The sequence below is a fragment of the Paramisgurnus dabryanus genome, chromosome 4 (genome assembly GCF_030506205.2).
Source record: "Paramisgurnus dabryanus chromosome 4, PD_genome_1.1, whole genome shotgun sequence".
In the NCBI taxonomy this organism is placed as follows: domain Eukaryota; kingdom Metazoa; phylum Chordata; class Actinopteri; order Cypriniformes; family Cobitidae; genus Paramisgurnus; species Paramisgurnus dabryanus.
In genome coordinates this window covers 4415094-4437195 of record NC_133340.1, presented here as the reverse complement: position 1 = coordinate 4437195, position 22102 = coordinate 4415094, and the positions used below count along the sequence as shown (strand labels likewise).

The 22102-nt window shown below is 35.8% G+C and overlaps 1 protein-coding gene across 2 annotated transcripts; it reads left to right on the top strand.

Moving 5' to 3' along the window:
- The first annotated feature begins 240 nt into the window (after positions 1–240).
- LOC135746793 (adipose-secreted signaling protein-like) lies at positions 241–8310 on the top strand. Of its 2 annotated transcripts, none has more exons than XM_065265491.1 (6): positions 241–366; positions 3387–3489; positions 4642–4778; positions 4896–5046; positions 5808–5933; positions 8163–8310. In XM_065265491.1, the coding sequence occupies exons 2-6, from the start codon at positions 3471–3473 to the stop codon at positions 8258–8260; spliced, it is 531 nt and encodes a 176-aa protein (XP_065121563.1). In that variant the 5' UTR covers positions 241–366; positions 3387–3470; the 3' UTR covers positions 8261–8310. The 2 variants fall into 2 exon arrangements, with proteins under 2 accessions (XP_065121563.1, XP_065121564.1); XM_065265492.2 differs by lacking the exon at positions 241–366 and adding an exon at positions 416–577.
- Positions 8311–22102: the final 13792 nt, after the last annotated feature.

Sequence of the window (22102 nt, the reverse complement as noted above, 5' to 3'; positions counted from 1 at the left end):
GGGGGGGGGTCCTTTACACTCTCTTGTCCTTGATGTTTTCTTAGTATTGTTTTTGTGTCAGTCTGAATCAAGACCTATGTTGCTTTTCTTGGGATCTTCTTAAAACCATTATAATAAAATGAAGTGCTTAAACAAAGGTTGGAGAGGAACATCTCAACCTAACCACCAGAATAAAGAAAATCTGGTGGCAGTAAATTTTGAAGAGAGAGCGAGAGGGGGGAGAGAGATATTAAGTAACCATCACTAACCAATGGCTGCCACTCCTTTTCTGTGACCGCTGCTCTGCGTCAGACCTGCACGCTGCGTTCACGCGGACTGGCACGGCGCGCATCCAGCATCGCCACAAACCGGTTTCCACATTTCCAGGTAAACAACGTTTTTCGTGTATTTTTCCATTTTATTTTGTTAAATATTTCTTTCTGTGCAGGTAAACCTGATATTCTATGCGTTGCTTCCATAATGTTGAATTTGTTGATTGACAATCTGTCATACTTCTGTCATAATTTAAACATGCTTGCATAACCTGCATCGAAATCTTTATGAAGACTTTTCTCCGCATTAATATCAAATCTTTAAGGTAAAGACACGAAACGTTACAGTAGATTACTGTTACAGTAGATTACTGTTATTGTTATACAATATGTTACGCATATCTTGCGCATGCTGCTTTTAATGTATAGTGACGTTGTATCGGACGGACACGCGCACAGTTTACAGAGAACATACAGTAGCGTGCTGCACTTTTAATAAATAATAAAGGAGAGATGCTGTTTTGTCGGATGCTGTCTTGTTTATTTGTGCTCGCTGGGGAGAGCCATGCTAAATCTCTCCTCTGTGACATCTCCAGGAACTTACAACGATTTCTTACCGATTTAAGAACGATTATCGTTGCATAAACAGCTTTTCTTGACATTATATGTGACGTGGTTTGGAAAGGGAGGGCTGGTGTTGAGTTAAGAGACAGACGGTAGAACTGTCTGTGAAATAACCTTGCCTGAAAGATTTTTAAGTGAACCTGCTTTATGGGTCAATATTAATCAGGATGGGCCTGAAATCTCATTTGCGTGCATGATCCGCAAATAGATTTACTAGGAGAAAGTGGGGGCAGGTTTAACACTGACTCGCACACACACATCTTATTCTTCACTTAAAACGATTATAGCTTGCAGTGTAGTTGTTTACACTAATTTTGTCTAATGAAATGTATCCTGTACACTGTACACTTGCTATTACTTTGACTTTAGACCTCATGATTTATTACTGACATGATTAACCAACATATTTACCTCAGATGCAACTAATGATGAATATAACGCATTACAGGTGTAGGGGATCTCCTTCCTGTGGATTTTAATCCTGTACTGCAAGGACTATGAAATGCAAATCAAGAATACCTATTGAGATGAGCAATAAATAATTTAGGTGTTGGGAAAATAACCTGCATGGATTTCAAAGCACTTTAGAAGACCCATGTTTAGACCTATATTGCGAAAGCTTATTTTTTTTTACCATGACAGACGTAATCAGATCACATAGAAGTATTGCATGTGAGAATAAAATCTGATTTGAATTTCACTTTTTTTAGTTAATGCAGGCTTGTTAGTGAATTAAAAAAGTAGAAGTAGGATTAAATGAATTAGATAATCTTTTCTTTAACTACATTTTCAGCTTTTTTCCGTTACAGGACCACGGATGTTGTTTCCGTGTCACTCCCACGGATTTATTGTGTCATTTTGTGTATTCTTTTCTCGTTGTTTTTTCCTATTTTTTTACCTTTGTCGCTTGGGGTAAGTGTTAGAATCACTTTCTGTTACATTTTTAGACACCCTAACCCCAACTCCAGGCGAGAATAGTTTTGAAAGCGGAAGACAAACATGTAGAAACCAATACATAAAAGTACATCTTAACATAAAAGTACATCCTAATGCAAACCCCAAATCTAACTCTAACCCCAAGTGGCAATGATTTGAAAATAGGAAAAAACAATGAGAAAACAATACATAAAATGACACAAGAAATCCTTGGGAGTCATACGGAAAAGACATCCGTGGTCCCGTCACGGAAAAAAGCTGAATTCTGTGACATGGTCACGGATAAAGTGGTAAAATTTTCCGTGACTATTGCTGCCTTCACGTGCTATCGTAATTATGGTAAATACCAAAATCCCACTTGGAAAATGCACATGAACACCCCTCATGTGGTATTTTCCACTGGGCAACTCGTAAAATATTTTGATGCCCGAGTTGCCGAGATGAGATTACCTTTGACCTTTTCAAAATGGCAAAGAGCAGCAGCAACGTCGTGAATGGTTGAATGACAACAAAAGCAATGGTAAATACCAGTTCACAAATGGAAAATGCACTTGAACGCAGCAAACTGGTAAATTCTAGTTCACAAATGGAAAATGCACTTGAACACAACACGCTGGTAACGACCAGTTCACAAATGGAAAATATCATCTTTCCCATAGCACGTGAAGGCAGCATATAACACGGATTTCCATGAGATCATGTTGCAACGGCAAATGTCTCTGTGGTGTAACTGTGTTAAATTATAAATCATAACATTAATCAAATTTCAATTTAACATCTACACTGTAAAAAAAGTGAACATTGAATTAAATGTTAAATTACTTCATTTGGTAACACCTAAAAATGTTCGATGTAAAGGAAAAAAAAATTGACAAAAGTTGACAAAACTAATTTTTTTTAAGTGTTACTAACTGAAGTATTTATTTAAGTAGATCAAACTTTCTTTAAAAGCCAATTCAATCTCATAAATTTCCATTTTTCTATTTTTTTCAAGTTTCTACATTCATCAAAAATTTTCAAATCATAAATATTTATATCTAATACTCTTAAAAAATGCTGGGTTATTTTCAATCCAAGGTTGGTTCAAAAAGGGTTCAATTAACCCAGCAAATGTTTATATTTTACCCAAAAAGGGGTTTAAAAAGCCCAGCATAGGATTAATTGCCAACGGGTTGAATGTGTCTCTTTTTGACCCATTGCAGGGTTGAAAATAAGCCAGTATTTTTTTTAATGAAGACCCCTGCTGGATGCTGTGTTTCCATTAGCTTTGTTTGACTCATAGTTTAGAAGGGCCTGGAAAATCATAATTCCGTAATGTATTTTTAAGGGCTGTATATTGCATGTAATAATGGTTGTACAAATTATTTCTTTGATGTTGTTTCTAAAAAATAAAGCAATAAAGAGGTCAGATGCAACTTTTGTAGTCATCTTGGGTAAAAAAAAATGTCATTAACACTAATTTTCAGTTAATCATCCAGTAATCATCTTCCAGTAATCATCAGTTTTTGTGCTTGTAGCACAGGATATTAGATTGTATAACAAGACTCAGAGGCGTCTGTTTTCTGTCTACCACAGGGATCTGTCTTTTAGTGTCTGTTATTAAGAGATGATATCTCATTGACGTCAGTCACCCCTGGATTTCCCTGGCCTTATGTCAACATGGCAACAGGAAGGAAAAGTCAGTATTTCATATGCTTTTCTGAATATGTATATTAGTACGCAAGGCTTGCAAACATACATGCAGCTTGTTGGACATTTAACATTACAATCTCATATAAATGTGCTTTTTGTATTTATACATTTGTGCTGTCGACACTCTTTCAATTTGGCTGCATTTAAAGTGACTCAATTTCGATTTGTTTTCCCTTATATGGCTCAGATCGGATATGAGCCATGAACATGTAAACAGGAAAAAAGCACATAGATTCCGATTTACTCAGATCGGTTTCCATATGTGGAAATAAATCGGATATGAATCAGATACATGCATTTACGTCCACAATATAAGCAGACAGACTGGATATTCCAGCCTGATCTCACAAGAATTTGTACATATGAAGAGTTTAGTTGCAAAACGAGACAATTCCGTTTTTTTTATTTTTTCAGAAATCTCGTTTTTTGGTTGTGCATTCCAATCAATATCAATTCAACTGCAGTTGGTTTGTTTTGATTTAAACCTTCATAACTTAAGAAATACAGCTAAGTAGCACCATAAACAAAATAATAACATGATTACATAATAATAAACATGTTTTGACAAAAATGTTAAAAACGGAGTTATCTCGTTTTGCAACGAAACTCTTCATATATATTTTACGAGTTGGCTAATTCGGATGAACTCATACAAAGTAATGAAGTGCAAAAAGGTAGGATTTTCATAAATAAAGCAACAACAAAATCGAATCCCTAACTCCGCACCTAACCCCAACGTCACAGGGGTTAAGGCAAATCGTACAAAACCTTACGAAGGTGGTTGTATGAATTAATACAAATTAGCCAACTCGTAAAATATGTCTGAATTCTCGTGAGATAGCCTTGGATATTCCCATCTCAAGACGTATTGTGGGTCATTGAAAATGTGATGCTGGCAAATGAGCCGACCTGACCCGGTCGTCAAAGAAATCGGATAACAAATCGGAATTGGGCATCAATATTTGAAGTGTAAATCTAGCCTTCGTCTCCTATTTTAACACTTACAGTAAGATTGTGTTTGTTCCAACAACCCTCCCACACTGGCTCCTGTTTGTAGATGTTATCATCTCAGCATGTAACTTCTTGTCCAGTATCTATCTCTGTGATCTCACCTCCTCCCTTGCTGTCCCTCCACCAGGCTCCACTTCAAAAGGTGGAGTAGTTCGTTTCCCTGACCATGAGGAAGATGCCCCCATTAATAACAGTTGTGATGGAAAGACTCAGGAAAAAATCATCACTGCTTTGCCAGAGCCTGATGGTGCATATCTTGTAAAGGTGAAGGGGGCACTTGTTCAAATTTTGAGTTAAAAAACAGATTATATTATATACAATCTTATACTGTAAGATAATATGCATCCTAGAAATCTGGAATAATGTGAACTATAATTACAGGTGGGATTCTTAAGGAGCCATCACAAATATGAAATTATCTTCTCTTTACCGCAAGTCCCTACTATGGGCAAAGATGTCACTCTTTCCCCCGCACTTCGTACTTCGGCACGACCACGCCTTCGTGCAACGTGCATCACACCGCAGCCTGAGGGTATGCATTTTTTGCGGAGGTCTTTTGTCATCTGTGACTAAGGTTTTGAATAGCCTTACTTATTCTACTGAGAGATGTTTTAATCACAGAAGTCACTGAAGCATAAAAAATGATTTGCATACTATAGCTTGGCACTTTGTACATTTATTACATAGAGACTTTCACCGCAGCAAGCAGGGTTTAACGCTTTGCTCAAGAGTACAAAGGTTATGGACAGATTGGAACTGTCGGGTCTCCCAGGTGTTTGAAATTGAATTAGCCACCTTTGTGAGAGCAGTTAGGATCTGTAGGCTTTTGTGACTCAATTAGGAAGAAGAAATTACCTTGATTTAATGTGAACTTAAACATTGCAACTAGAAAGGAAGCAGTAAAAAACAATTAATTTGAAAAAGGCAGTAAAATCACCAAAGCTATCAAAGTGGTTCATCAAATTTAAATTTATTTGTAACTATGACTGGTAGTGAGACATCATACTACAATCAATAGTCACACACTCGTATTTCAGCCACCCATCGACCTCTCCATTAGCCGAAACTCACTTAGCGTGTTTATAGTGGTGTCATTTTCCCCCCAGTTGAATCTCACTGCAGATTTACTATATCTGGGTTTATAATAGGGATCTAATAGGATATGCATGCACTCTGCCATCAATAAAAATTATCCTTAAAAATCATATGATGCTTTTAAACCTTTTATCCATGTTACCAACCCTATCTATATGCCCTTTCCAAAACCTCTTTCCTCTTCCCTGCTGTTTTAAGGAGGCGTGAGGGTGGTTTGTGAGTACATTGCCAAGCAGGAAGGAGTGGTACAGGAGGAGCTCACGCTGGTCAACCGGAGCAGAAGGGACAGCAGTGTCAAAGTTAGATTACAAGCCAGAGTCATGGGTGAGATATTACACACTCCAGCTGGTGACAGATTACATGTCTTTCATATTTTAGGTGAAGTATGCAATATATATATATATACACCACTTGCATCAATAAACAGAATTGAAATAATAATGACTGTTCTCAAATATGATTTTGAAACAAAGTGGCATGAGGTCAAGTATGGTAGCCCTTACTAAAAATGTTACTTGTGGATTTAAAGCAAGGGATGGCATTCCTGTTCCTGAAGGGCCACTATCCTGCAAATTTAGCTCCAACCCTAATCAAAACACCTGAACAATTTTTTGATTAGGGTTAAAGCTAAACTTGACAGGACAGTGCCCCTACATGACCAGGAAAGCCCACCCATGATTCAAAGGGTACAGAGTAGAAAAACATTAAATATTTTAATTGCTGCCATTATGTTTTGCGCATAGTGCTTTCTGGGTAGACAACGGTTGTCGTAAAATATTATAACAGTTTACTATAATACGGTATCTACTATAGTTTTCCATGTGATAATGTTTTAATCACCATATTCTTGCCTCTCAGATCGTTTTATCTTGATCATCTTTTATTTGTATGTTTTCTGTATTGTTCATTATTTATGTTACGTTCCTGTTCATATTTAAAGGGCTGAACAGAAGACATTGATGTTCTTTCATTTTTAATGTCATGCAGATGTGAAGACCACATACCGCCACCTACGGTCTGCATGCATTTATAACTATTTTTGTTTCACATCATTTTATAATCTACTGATTAAAGACTATATTATCTTTACCTTTATTATTAAGTATAATGGTTGGAAGGAGACGGGCCTTAAACCTTCTGGGGTGGTTTCCTGGACAGAGATTATCTTAACCCTTATGGGTTGTTGAGGGTATTTTGGCCATTTTTGTTTTTTTATGTCTTAATTTGGCCACAATTTTCTCTGTGTTTCAGCAAATGGAATGATTTTTGGTGACAAATCTTATATTGACACATATTTTGAGAAAATGCTTCAAAAACGTAACAATATACGGTGGGCAAATTTACTACCCTTTCAGGTTGTTCGTGAACAAAAAAGCCCCTAAATTAAGCGGCTGTAAAAATGTATCAGATGAATATTTTTCCATTTTTTATTTCATAAATCTGTTAATCACCCTCAGTACTGATCAAAACTATCAAATGCTTACAAAATTTCCATGATTTTAACTCTTTAATTGCCAAGTTCATAAGTGGTGTCACTGATTTGATGAAAAAACACACACAAAATTACAGATTTTCAATATAAAAAGTGATTGTGGACTGGATTTTTTTTAAACCTTTTTCACAGTCTTGGGCTTGTCAAAGATGGGTAAAAACATTGGCTTTGAAGTTTTTGTGCAGCATCAGTTTTTATTTTTTCTCCCTAATTAGTTGTTCGTGGCTTTTTTTGCCCCATTGACTTCCATTATAACAACATTTTTTGATTGCAAAGCCATGCCACCTTATTATCATGTATTCTTGACTGTTGACGGTTTTTCCTTTAACCCTTTTGTAGGCCTGTGCAAAAAAAGACCTTAATATCTGGCTTGTACATTGAGTTATATGGACTATAACAGCATATTAGCGAGAGAGAGCGAGAGAGAGAGAGAGAGAGAGAGAGAGAGAGAGAGAGAGAGAGAGAGAGAGAGAGAGAGAGAGAGAGAGAGAGAGAGCACAAAAACTAAAAATGCATCAAAGCCAATGTTTTTACCAATCTTTGGCATGCCCAAGACTGTGAAAAAGGAAAAAAAACAGTCTACATTCACTTTTTGTTTTGAAAATATGTTAATTTGTGTGTGTTTTTCCCCAAATCAATGACATCACTTATGAACTTGGCAATTAAAGAGTTAAAATCATGGAAATTTTGGAAAAGGGGTAGTGAATTGGAACAACCCACAAGGGTTAAACCATGACTAGGCCTTAGTTTAATTAGGAAATATAGTTTTAACAAACAAGCCTTACTAAAAACATTACTTGTGTGCATTTTGAGGTAAAACAAAGGGCACTGATGTATTTTAAGATATGTCAGTGCAAGCTGTTTTCAGTTTGGACAGCTAGTCTAATCCCTGTCCGGGAAACCACCCCTCTATGTTAGACAGCAAGTCAAATCTTTGAACAGGTGAATTCTTGAAATGTCCTCATTTTGACACTGAATTTTTATTATTTAGAAGTTATTGAAGAGGTAAAAACCATCACTTGTCGTACAATACAACTACATGTGCCACGTGTCTTTTACAGAGCGCCACCATGGGACCCCAATGTTACTTGACGGTGTGCACTGTATTGGAGAAGAAAAGCAAGTGGCCTCCAAAAATAATGACACCAAGAAGATGTGACTGAAGCTGTTTACTTTCTGTGTGAATGAAAATAAACAGAAATCAATGGACTTGTGATTGTGCATTAAATATGAAGAAACCGACTCACCCCCAGCCCCTCCTGCAAGATCACAGGATCTACTGATGGCTTTCTGCACAAACACTAAAATAAAGCATTTATCACTGGCCACATATTCAGTCCAAACTTATAGCTTTCAGCAAAGTTGTGAAACTCATTGTTTTTTATGGGAATGTATGGGAAAGTAAGAGATAATGAGAAGTGCAATGCCAAAGGCAGGTTTGTTGTCTTGTGTCATGTCTGTCCTCACATTGACTATGCTTTTACAGTACATAGACAATCGGAAACCTAAAGGGGACATATCATGAAAATCTTTGAAGTTGCTATAATTGTGTCCCCAGTGCTTCTACTAACATAGAAAATGTGAAAGCCCCTTAATCTGCACTATCCAAAAATTATTGAGAGCACAGTTGAATTTCAATGTCAACAACCACTATTATGGCGATCAGTGTTTGCATTTTTTTTTTCAGCATATTTGCATTTAAAATGACACACCCAAAACAGCACATTTTGCTCGCTTTTAGTGGCAATTTAAACATGTTATAATAAATTATCTGTGTGGTATTTTGAGCTATAACTTTACACCCTGGGGACACCAAAGACTTATTTTACATCTTTAAAAAGTGTCATAATATGCCCTCTTTAAGTCACTTTTAAGGAGAAATGAAATAGACAAAGAAAAAACTGTGCACATTTTATGCTTCTAACCCAACTCACAATAAAGCTTAGCAGGATTTCCCCCTCCCACTTAAATGCCCATTAATGTCAACATTATGGCATACTTAACACTGGTTAAATTTTTTTTTGCTATCATCAAGTGTATTAAATATGTGACTCAATCTGTAAAAACCCAGCTAAAGCAATTTTTTTTATGATTTAATGTTTTTTACATATCATCCTACATAATGTACAGAACATGAATATAATATTGATATTGATATCAAGCTTTGCTGCTTTTTTGTATAGTAAGATTAAGACTTTGACCTGGGTTTCATAGATGGGGCCACATATGTCGTCCTTATCCTGAAATGCTCTTTAAAATTATTTTCCACTAACACATTTCTGCACATCACATGCTTAAAGGTGCAGTGTGTAATATTTAGAAGGATCTCTTGACAGAAATGCTAAATAATATACAAAACTATATTATCAGGGGTGTATAAAAACCTTTGATAATGAACCGTGAAGTTTTTATTACCTCAGAATGAGACATTTTTATCTACATACACCGAGGGTCCCCTTACATGGAATTCGCCATTTTGTGCCGCCATGTTTCTACAGAAGCTCTTAACGGACAAACTTTTTTATTAAGTTGTCTCCAACAATGACATGATTGTCCTGTGTCGACTACCATGCGTTTCAAAAGCAAGGGGTGAGCTGTGAAATGAGCTGTTGGTTGCAATTTGATGGCGCTAAAATTTACAAACTGCACCCTTAAGTGTCCTATACATAAACTATTTTGATGAATGGTTGGCACACCAGTAATTATCAACATAGAAAAAAGTGTAAAATCACAATATGTATGTATCATTCTTCTTCGCTTGTTATTTATGATACCTATTTAGCATACCAAGACAGTAGAGTAGTGCACAAAATAAAATGATCCTGGCCTATAGGGAGTCGGGCCAACTACCAAAACACACTTGTAGCCAATCAGCACTAAGGGGCGTGTCTACTAACCAACATCATTGCCTGGGTTGCGTATGTGTGGGGCGGGTCTATCTAAAGAAGGTCCAGATTCTATTGGGGTAGGGGTGTGTATGTTTAAGTGATTTCAAATGTCAACATTGGCTTTCAGAGATCATGCACCCTGCCTTTAATATATGACAAGAGAACAAGTATCTAAATGTGCTGGCATAGCAGCTCTTAACATAGTCTTTTTTCTCATCAATAGTTTAGTATACTCTAAAAAGGGTTAATTTTAACCCATCAGTGTGTTCTGTCCAATATTTACCCATTATGGGTCAAAAATAACCCAGCCATTTTTAGAGTGTAGATTTCTTGTGAACATGGGTACAAGCAATTTGGACCAATCAGTTTAGTCCAAAGTAAATACTGGAACTGATAATAATACATAAAAGATAACAACAAATACAAACATTATCTTTTTAAAATGTTGTCACAGTCTCATTTATTTCCTTTCAAGAAAATATAATGGCTTTGGAAAGAAATGGATTTTAGGAGTGTAATAAGGCTTTACTGAAAGTGATAATGAAAAGTCATCCTCAGAGATTTTCCAAAGAGCCCAATCTAAAAATAATTCACATGAAAGGTAGAAATCCTTATCTTTTGAAGATAACACTGACATTCTGACAGTTGCAGAGAAAGGGCCTCTCTTTATTAGAGTAACTGCAAGGCATAGTAATAAGATCTTTTTACTCAAGATAAATCTTAAGTAAATATTGAAATGTTGTAAGATAAATGTAAAAACTTTTAAAAATGAATAGCCTACATTAAAATGAATATAGGCATTATATTATGTGGATGTGTGATTTACTCTCCAGTTTCTAAATCCGTCTTCCTCGTGCAAACCTTTACCAATTGGCTACAGTGACAAGTTAAAGTAAGTAACACAAATTTTTATGTGTGGAAATATTATTTTGCCTAGTCTTTGTCTTTAAATAGAAAGCAGCAATGATACAAGCACCATATATCAACACTAAGTGGAGCTGTTGCCTATATTTCCACAAAATACACAACAGAGAAGGATGATGTTGCTGATGAGTTGAAAATGTTCAACATATGGTGTGTAAGCTGGATTTACTTGTTTCTTTATTTAAATAATGGATTTCATTGATAACAACAGACGTCTTCTATGAATACTTCTGCAAAATCGGTTAATCGGGTCACTGTAAAAAATGCTGTTTGCATGTAACTTACTGTAGATTTAAATGTATGTTCTTTACTGGCTACAGTCTGTTCAAAGTTAAATGAACATTAAACGTTAACAAGTTTTTATCTTTACAGAATAAAACTATAAAATTACAGCCTCATGCAAAGCATTCTAGGGACCAGAAATCCTCATCAGTCTATTTCTGTTTTTCCTTCTGATTTTGGTTCCCAGAATGTTAATGCTGTTATTTTAGCTTTTCTGCAAGGATAAAGACTTGTTCTTCTTCTTTTTTCCTTTTTAATGGCAGAAAAATAAAGACTTGTTAATGTTTAATGTTCATTTAACTTTAAACAAACTGTTGCCAGTAAGTAACATACACTCACCTAAAGGATTATTAGGAACACCTGTTCAATTTCTCATTACCAATCACATGGCAGTTGCTTCAATGCATTTAGGGGTGTGCTCCTGGTCAGGAAAATCTCCTGAACTCCAAACTGAATGGCAGAATGGTAAAGAAAGGTGATTTAAGCAATTTTGAGCCTGGCATGGTTGTTAGTGCCAGACGGGCCGAATGGTGTGGAAAGGGAAAAACATCCAGTATGTGGCAGTCCTGTGGGCGAAAATGCCTTGTTGATGCTAGAGGTCAGAGGAGAATGGGCCGACTGATTCAAGCTGATAGAAGAGCTATTGTACTGAAATAACCACTCTTTTCACAACCGAGGTATGCAGCAAAGCATTTGTGAAGCCATAACGCGCACAACCTTGAGGCGGATGGGCTACAACAGCGGAAGACCCCACCGTGTACCACTCATCTCCACTACAAATAGGAAAAAGAGGCTAGAATTTGCACAAGTTCACCACAATTGGACAGTTGAAGACTGGAAAAATGTTGCCTGGTCTGATAAGTCTCGATTTCTGTTTAGACATTCAGATGGTAGAGTCAGAATTTGGCATAAACAGAATGAGAACATGGATCCATCATGCCTTGTTACCACTGTGCAGGCTGGTGGTGTAATGGTGTAATGGTGTAATGGTGTGGGGGATGTTTTCTTGGCACACTTTAGGCACCTTAGTGCCAATTGGGTATCGTTTAAATGCCATGGCCTACCTGAGCATTGTTTCTGACCATGTCCATCCCTTTATGACCACCATATACCCATCCTCTGATGGCTACTTCCAGCAGGATAATGCACCATGTCACAAAGCTCGAATCATTTCAAATTGGTTTCTTGAACATGAAAATGAGTTCACTATACTGAAATGGCCCCCACAATCACCCGATCTCAACCCAATAGAGCATCTTTGGGATGTGGTGGAACGGGAGCTTCGTGCCCTGGATGTGCATCCCACAAATCTCCATCAACTGCAAGATACTATCCTATCGACATGGGCCAACATTTCTAAAGAATGCTTTCAGCACCTTGTTGAATCAATGCCACATAGGATTAAGGCAGTTCTGAAGGTGAAAGGGGGTCAAACAAATATTAGTATGGTGTTCCTAATAATCCTTTAGGTGAGTGTACTGTAAATCTACAGCAAGTTACTGGCAAACAGCTGGCAGTTATACTGTAATTTCTACAGTATTCTACTTTTTACTGCAATTTCATAAATAGCTTTGTAATTCTGCCAAAAGAAAATAAATTGCATTACCATCTTGATATAAAGGATGAAAACGTGTTTGGCCATTTCATTACCTTTTAAAACATTAAAAGTCTACATTTTGCCACTATAGCAGTTCATAATTTATGCCACTAGCAGTCGTCTTGGACTTAAATACTAACACCTAAAGGCTCAAATGTTACATTACTTCACAAGCAAATGTTTTTAGCATCCAATGCAAGTGCATAAATGCTTAGCAGTTCACTACATGAACAAAATTGTACAAAAAAACACAGGTATTACAGAGATAACCAAATATAGTTCAGCTGGTTTTGTGCCTTTTAATATTTTGTCTCTCATTACTTGACTCACTCTGTGAAATACAAACCTGATTTCAAAATATTTTCCAAATGTACTTATTTCCTTGTTCTCTAGAAACATTTCATGCAAAAAAAATTTAACTGACTGCACCACCCTTACGAAAATTAACCATGGTTTTATTGTGGTAAAAGTGTATGTTTTTTTGGTGTATTGATTACTATCAGCAAAACCATGGTTTTACTAAACTAACTATGGTTTAACTATGGTTTTTGAAAACCATGATTGTCAAAACCATGGTTATTTTGTAGTTACTATGGTTTTACTACAGTAACCATGGTTTTTTGGTTTTAACTGTAGTAAAACCATGGTTGATTTTCATAAGGGCACCACTGTAAATACAGAAAAAATAAGGAACCTAGTTTCTGTAAAACCCAAACATGTAAATTCATATTATGTTATTGTATATGTTAAATGCCATATTTTCTATAACCAAGCATAAATAATCAAAGGCAGATGGGCTTACTGGTATTGTATTTTACAGCAATGTCTACTGATGAGCTTATTTTAATATCATAGTATCAAAATACTGGCTATCAGCTTTATGTGCATGGCCAAACAATGAAAGGCAATTATTTTAAGGAAACTTCCTTGTGTCATGGTGGTGTCATTGTTTTTTTTTTTTTGCGTGCAACCTTACAAAGCTTTTGAGCTTCAGGGCAGGATGCAAAAAGGGCAGGGTGTTTTTAAAGGGACTTGAGTAATTTTAACTCATTATCCCACTTAAGCATTATCAATATAATTTAAGTGAATTCACTTGAATACTTTCTTTAATCTGAGATAATAACTCTATTATATTTAATGACTTAATTATGATTTTCTATATTTAGACTTTAACATTTTAGGGTACTTATTCACGTCATCATGAATTAAATACTGAAATGAACAAGAACGAATAATACATCTAAAAATAAAGATCTATCTATACGTATATGAATGGTAGTAACTCATGTAGGTAACCAATGTTACTGAATGGTTTGCAGTATTAATAATATTTTTACATTACAGCAAGCACACAATAATAAAAAAATAGCAATACAGTTACAACTGTTGGTACAGATAGACCCAAGAAACTACATTATACACAGCACCACATTAGTTTAATTTCGAGCATGAGTTCAACATTCCTTTATCAGTACATAAGGGATTAGACTAGTCCTAGACTAAAATAAATGTAAGAGCTGTCCAAACTGAAAACAACTTGCACTGACAAAACTTAAAATACACCAGTGTCCTTGCCTCAAAATGCACAAAAGTAATGTTTTCATTAAGGCATGTTTGTTAAAACTAGTTATATTTCCCAATTGAACTAAGGCCTAGTCCTGGCCAAAATAATCCCTGTCCGGAAAACCACCCCAATATCAGATTACTACAACAATTATTTTGAAAAGCGTTAGTTATAACATCTAATGGCTGCTGGTAAAAAAAAACAATATTTTTTATACAACAAAGAATTTTTGGAGATGGCAATTTTTTAAATTATATAAAAAATTTGATTTATAAAAAGTAAATAAAAATGGCCCCAAAACCATCACTTGAGGTACACTAGTGCTACACATAACTATAAGAGACACAGTTTGTTCCCCCTTACATATTGTGGTCTATTTATGACCACAATTTATGACCATACTGTGGTGTAATCCAGCCTTTTCTAGCTTATTTCTAGGTACAGCAGGTTGAATGGTGTTGAAAATCAAAACCAGTCATTACAATAGCGTAAGATAAACGAGACCAGACAACAATAAGATGAAGGAAAACAGATAAAGTATACTGTATAAGGGAGCTGATGAGGGTAATGACTGACAGATTTGAGGATTGAACAGATAATGAACAGGTGAGGGAGTGTGGAGGATTATGGGTAATGGAGTCCGTAGGGATGATGAACAGTTAATTATATCCATTTATAGGGTAACCATTTCACTTGTAACTTTTAGTCTGTACGGTTATTAAACCTTTTAAATCTGCTAACTAGTTTTTATTTATTGTTAATATTTAAGGGCTATCCATCACAATAGCCTACAAGATATTGATTTTCTACACTCTAAAAAAACAAACGGTGCTATATAGCACCAAAACAATTGCTTTGGATCGTAACGATAGAAGAACCATTTTAGTGCCATATAGCACCGGTGAAGAACCAGTGAAGCACCAGTGAAGCACCAGTGAAGCACCAGTGTAGAACCATATAGGGGCCATATAGCACCACATATGGTTCTACATAGCACTATATGGTTCTACACAGGTGCTTCACTGGTGCTTCACTGGTGCTTCACTGGTTCTTCACTGGTGCTATATGGCACTAAAAATGGTTCTTCTATCGTTACGATCCAAAGCAACTGTTTTGGTGCTATATAGCACCGTTTGTTTTTTAGAGTGTAGCTATGCTCTCCTACATATTTTGCAATCATAACTGCACTTATGTCTGCCATTGGGTACAAGAAATACACCATAGTGCTGTTTACATTTTTTTAGTCATTGAGGCATTCTGAAACACTGTTTTAAATCCACCCTTACAAAGCTGTTTAGCTCTTCTTTTAGGTAGGCATTGGGAACTCTGCTGAGAAACATTTAAACATCTTTAATTTAAACATCTTTAATTTCCCTGGAGACTAGCAGCCATGCTCCTTCTTATTGGCTATGATGTTGCATTCGCTCTGCTTCATGCTCACTGGTATGTCCAAGATGAATATATTGTCAAAATATGTGATCCTTATCTTAAGGAAATGTTGAACTCCCCCCCCCCAGATGCATTTAGAAAATGGCATTCATTTGGTGTGCTGAACTTTATGAAAATGAACTTGACAGGACACAAAAGAAATTCCTCGAATGATTAAAAACAAACAAAACTTAAGGTGGCTCTACATTGCAACTATTCATATTATTCATAACTTTTACAAGAGGTGCAGTTCCCGTGCATCACTGTACCTTGCTGCTAAACCTGTAGTGTGAAGCAACGTTGGAAAACCCAATTGGCTAGTCATGACTGTTTCCCTAAAACATGATAACTTTATCATACATCCTTGGATCCTTATTTTCCCCACACATTGGCATTTCTCAGGAGCCAGGGCAATTATCGGACAGGTCTGCTGTATAAAGTCTTCCCATGATTTCCTTGCCATCTATTAAAAATACCGTCATAATGTCACACCCTCCTGACTCCTTGGCGGATCACATCTGTCAGGCTTGAAAGCTGTAGTTTCGAAACCTACAAGTTTGCAATGCAGTTTGTGAATGTTCGCTGGAACAATGGTTTCAGGAAATACTCGGTTCATTAACTTTGCTGCTGACAACAGAACTTGCTACCATAGTCTAAAGATCCATTGCATTAAACGCATTCTATCAAAAATCATTGTACAACTTTTCATAATCAACATGTTTAAGACTATTTTAAACAATTTGACAATATTAAAGCTTTTTAAAAAAAAAATAAGACCAACAGCAGATAGAAAAGAAGACACACCATTTGCATTTTAGACAAAATTGGTTGATCAGAAGTGGTTTAAAGATTATTGGTCAGTTTCCCGAACACGGCTTATCCTAAACCCACATCTTACCCTGGCATATCTTATCATATATCAGTGCCATTGTTTTGTCTGCACACCAGTATTGTTTTCTGTAAGGTATGTTTGTAAAAATTACATAATATGTCCTAATATAACTAAGGCCTAATCCTGGATTGATTTCCAGTTTTTCTCAGTCGCTTTGGTACATTTCTCGAATCATACTCACAATTTGCAAAACAGTAAGTGCATTTCTCAAAACAATTTGTTCAAATAGCAAAACATCATGGATAACCTGCAAAAGCCACTCTTTTACTCAAAATACTTCATCTCTCAAAATTAAATATCTGTGTCAATGAACATGTCAGTGCCATCAGAATAACAAGTCATTGTGTCATTGTGTACGGATAAGTCAAATTGTTTAGTCATGTTGTCAATATAACAGTTTACTCTGGAGGAATGTTCTGATGTAAACTATGGCTAAAGTTTTGACGACAAGTATTGTAAATTGTAAGTTACACCTTAGTATAAGTTATGTGTGAGTTAAGAGACTTGACAAAATACTGTTTGTACTGTAATTCATTGAAAGACAGCACTGCAAGCACTGCATAGCATAAAGAGGAAAAAAGTAGAAATGTGAACATGATAGATGTCTAAAAGATGTCTAACCATAGCCCAAGAATAGATGATGCATATACTTTTAGAACATGTAAAAGAAATGAAAGCAAACACCTTGAACACACTTTGCTTACATGTTGGAATATCATACATCTTCAAGTTATTTTGGCAAAAATGGCATGTAACCAAATTCAAGGTTGTTTAGGGTAGAAGTGGATTACTCATAGCCGGACTATATTGGGTCTATAGTGAGCAGTCATTTCAATGTCTCGGTTTTTGCTTGTTGGGGATGTTTCTGTCTGTTAGAGAAAGTCAAGATTCACCTGGGAGCAATTTACCAATTCAAGACAGATTTAGAAAAAATGTCTAATGGAAATGTATAGAAATATGTTTGACCATATCCTGTATTTTGACAACATGTTCAACCATTTTGCATGTAAAGACTTATATGTACATTTTGATCAACATGACATAAGCAACTGATAATGTAGGAAAAAGCAGAGAATTGTACATAATCATTTGCATGGATGTACCAAAGCATTTGCAACTTGTTCAAAGAAATGAGAAACTGCTTTTTTGATGTGCACAAGTGACACAATGATGTGAGAATTGAACAAGCAGTTTTGAGAATTTCAATTCTGATCTGAGAATTTTACCAAAGCGACTGAGAAAAACTGTAAACCCTGTTTGGGATATTGCCCCTAAAAGTATAAGGTGAGGTCTGCAATACTTTTTTTGTTTGTTTTTCTTTTGCAAATGAACAAATTATATTTACATTTTGACAAGGTTGAGCTCGCCGAGTATTAAAGACAACACTTTTCACCATGACACATTATGTAATAAACAAACATAACAAAATAGCTATTTGACTTTAGGCTATTTTCTCTCTTGATTGTTTTTAAGTTATCACACACACGCACGCACACGCACAAGCACACGTACACACATGCACACACGCATGCACACACACACATACTATTTTTCAGTACCAACATATGAAAACACTGTATACAGTTTGCATACAGTGCTAAGTAAAAGAGTAAAGAGTCCATTGAATTAATATCATGGTATTTAGCCTATATTTAATCAATATCATAAAAAGGGCACCTATTATTCAAAATCCACTTTTGCAAGGTGTTTGGACATAGTGGCCCTCATTTATCAAAAGTGCGTACACCAAATTTCCAGCGTACATCTGGCGTACACCCAAAACCACGGTGACTTTGAGATTTATCAATATGGACGTTGGCGTACGGCACGCTCAAATCCTACGCCAGCTCAGGAGGTGGTGTACGCACATTTTGAGTTAGTGCAGAAATGCGCAAACAATTCCTAACACCACAAAACGCACTGACAAACTAAAATATGATATATTATGATGACCCACTGTAAAAAAACAAAAACATAGTAATTATAAACGTCAGTGTTTATTTTTATGCAACATGTACTTCAATGTTTAATTTGTGAGACTTTACCAAAGCATTTGATTTGAAGGCATATGTATTCCTTCAGTTGAGAGCATGGGCGCTTTACCTGACGTTTCAGGGCAAAGCATGTGAGCGGAGCGGAGCCTTGAGCGGTGCGGTAATATTACCATCAAAGCGCCTCTCTAAAAAGTCCGCTCGCTCAGCACCGCTCGTTGAACCCAGAACGCCCTTTAATAATTTGCTAGTACGAGAATCTGTAAAAACGTCTACAATAAGTTATGGAATTCAAGCCTTATACATAAATGTAAAGTAAAAATCAAAGTTAAGATTAGACTGGAAGAAAACATTGAAAGGAAGTGCGGAGAGACTGTAAAAGTTAGCAAATATTCATCCTGGAATCTGAAGCGGCACATTGCAAGAGAGCACAAGGATGTGCTACGAAAACATGGTAATAATGCATCAAAAGGTAAGCTAGTTACATACCATTTGATGATAAATAAATAGCTACACATGAATAGGTAAGGTAAAAATGCTTGTGAATGGAGACATAAATCCGATCATGATGACAAGCGGACAAAATCATGGCCACGAATTATCTTTTATGCTACATTATGGACACTTCTTTTTCTTATTTAGTCTAAAGTATGGCCATAAATATAAAATTCGTTCCCAATATTCAACAGTTTGTTCCTTGGAATTAATTATTATAATATTTCGTAATTACTATTACAATTATTATTACTTCAAATTATGAATTAGCCCAGTTAAACATGTGGATGTCGTGGAAACAAATTGTTAATTTGAATTAAATCCGGAGCTCCGTATCAAACTGGATCTTAGCTAACAAACAACTGTATGTAAATACAGAAAAACACACTACAAAAGGTACTACATCATTTTAAAATATTATTTAAAAAAAAACTTAACCGAACCATTCAGCAGACATATAATTTAGATGTAGGCAACAGTAAATAATAATAATAATAATAAATAATTATTCTTCTAAATATCAATGAAGCGTCTTTATTAATAAAAAATAATAATACAAATATTACAAAACGTCATGCAATTATTAATGTGTCTTTAATCCCGCTCTTTAAACTCCCAAATAAAAAAATTTGTTTCTTTCCACTTCCCTGGTTTCTCGTCTTTGCCGTCTTCCGTGTGTCAATGTCGTAAAATGAGGGCGTGGGGGAGGCGGAGACTTGAATTTATATGGGCGTGTTATTCTAATGACGATCGTTTTCAGCCGCGGCATTTATGAAGGGCAGATATTGCGTACACCTGAATATCATCGGTACGCACAGTTTCATAAATCAGGCGGTGAGAGGAGTGTAAGCATAATCTTACGCCAACATATACGCCCGTTTACACTCCTCTCACCGCCTGATTTATGAAACTGTGCGTACCGATGATATTCAGGTGTACGCAATATCTGCCCTTCATAAATGCCGCGGCCGAAAACGAGCGTCATTAGAATAACAAGCCCATATAAATTCAAGTCTCCGCCTCCCCCACGCCCTCATTTTACGCCATTGACACACGAAAGACGGCAAAGAAGAGAATCCGGGGAAGTGAAAAGAAACAAAATTGTTTTATTTGGCAGTTTAAAGAGTGGGATTAAAGACACATTAATAATTGGATGACAATTTGTAATATTCTTATTATTATTATTATTATTAATTGATATTTAGAAGAATAATTATTTATTATTATTATTATTTACTGTTGCCTACATCTAAATTCTATGTCTGCTTAATGGTTCAGTTAATTTTTTTTATATAATATTTTAAAATGATGTAGTAACTTTTGTAGTGTGTTGTTCTGTATTTACATACAGTTGTTTGTTAGCTGTATCTTAGATCCAGTTTGATACGGAGCTCCGGATATAATTCAAATTAACAATTTGTTTCCACGACATCCACATGTTTTAGCTAAGCTAATTCATAATTTGAAGTAATAATAATTGTAATAGTAATTACGAAATATTCTAAATATTATAATAATTAATTCCAAGGAACAAACTGTTGAATATTGGGAACAAATTCTAAATTTATGGCCATACTTTAGACTAAATAAGAAAAGCATAAAAAATTATTCGTGGCCATAATTTTGTCCGCATGTCATCATGATCGGATTTACGGCTCCATTCAACACAAGCATTTTACCGTACCTCATCTGTATTTATTTATCATCGAATAGTATGTAACTAGCTTACCTTTTATTGCATTACCATGTTTTCGTAGCACATCCTTGTGCTTTCTTGCAATGTGCCGCTTCAGATTCCAGGAAGAATATTTGCTAACTCTTTACAGTCTCTCCGCAGTCCCTTTCAATTTTTTTCTTCCTGCTCAATCTTAACTTTGATTTTTACTTTACATTTATGTATAAGGCTTGAATTCCATAACTTATTGCTAGACGTTTTTACAGATTCTCGAACTAGCAAATTATCAAAGGGCGTTCTGGGTTCAACGAGCGGTGCTGAGGGAGCGGAATTTTCGGAAAGGCGCTTTGATGGTAATATTACCGCACCGCTCAACGCTCCGCTCCCACTAAGCTCCGTTCACATGCTCGCTCTGAAACATCAGGTAAAGCGCACAGGCTCTCAACTGAAGGAATACATATGCATACAAATCAAATGCTTTGGTAAAGTCTCACAAATTAAACACTGAACATTGTTGCATAAAAATAAACACTGAAGTTTATAATTACTATGTTTTTTACAGTGGGTCATAATATATCATATATTTTAGTTTGTCAGTACGTTTTGTGGTGTTAGGAAGTTTTTGCGCATTTCTGCACTAACTCAAAATGTGCGTACACCACCTCCTGAGCTGGCGTAGGATTTGAGCGTGCCGTACGCCAACGTCCATATTGATAAATCTCAAAGTCACCGTGGTTTTGGGTGTACGCAAGGTGTACGCTGGAAATTTGGTGTACGCACTTTTGATAAATGAGGGCCATTGTGTGTTAAACAGTGTGTGAACACAACCACCCTACAATAAAACAGTTAACCCTGCGTTTTTTTATCACCATTAAACCAAAGCATTCTCATTAGACATGCAATTTTGATTCACATATTAATTTGAGGTCACATTGATAAAGCCCCGCCCACTAACAGTCCTGCATTACCACAGTTTCCACCTTCAGTATATTTTACTCAGACTGCATTAATCAGATTAAAACTTAATTTAACTAAAAGTGCTTACTGTCTGTTTGTAAGGAAGTGAGGAGCTGTAACTTATTTGCATTTAAAGGTACAGACATTAAAACTTTAATATCAGATCCATGGTGGATTTTTTAAGGTTTCAGTAAAAATTCAGTAAACATTTGGACAAAATAAGTGAAGTATTACACAGTAGGGCACTATGTTTCAAGTAATAAGTGTATGGATTGTTAAAAGCAAATCCGAAAGAGATAGGTGGTTGC

What these genes read in the sequence shown, in the direction of transcription:
- LOC135746793 (XM_065265491.1), top strand. An exon ending in ATGGTGCATATCTTGTAAAG is followed by an intron (nt 4,779 to 4,895) that starts GTGAAGGGGGCA and finishes CTATAATTACAG; the next exon opens with GTGGGATTCTTAAGGAGCCA. An exon ending in ATTACAAGCCAGAGTCATGG is followed by an intron (nt 5,934 to 8,162) that starts GTGAGATATTAC and finishes TGTCTTTTACAG; the next exon opens with AGCGCCACCATGGGACCCCA.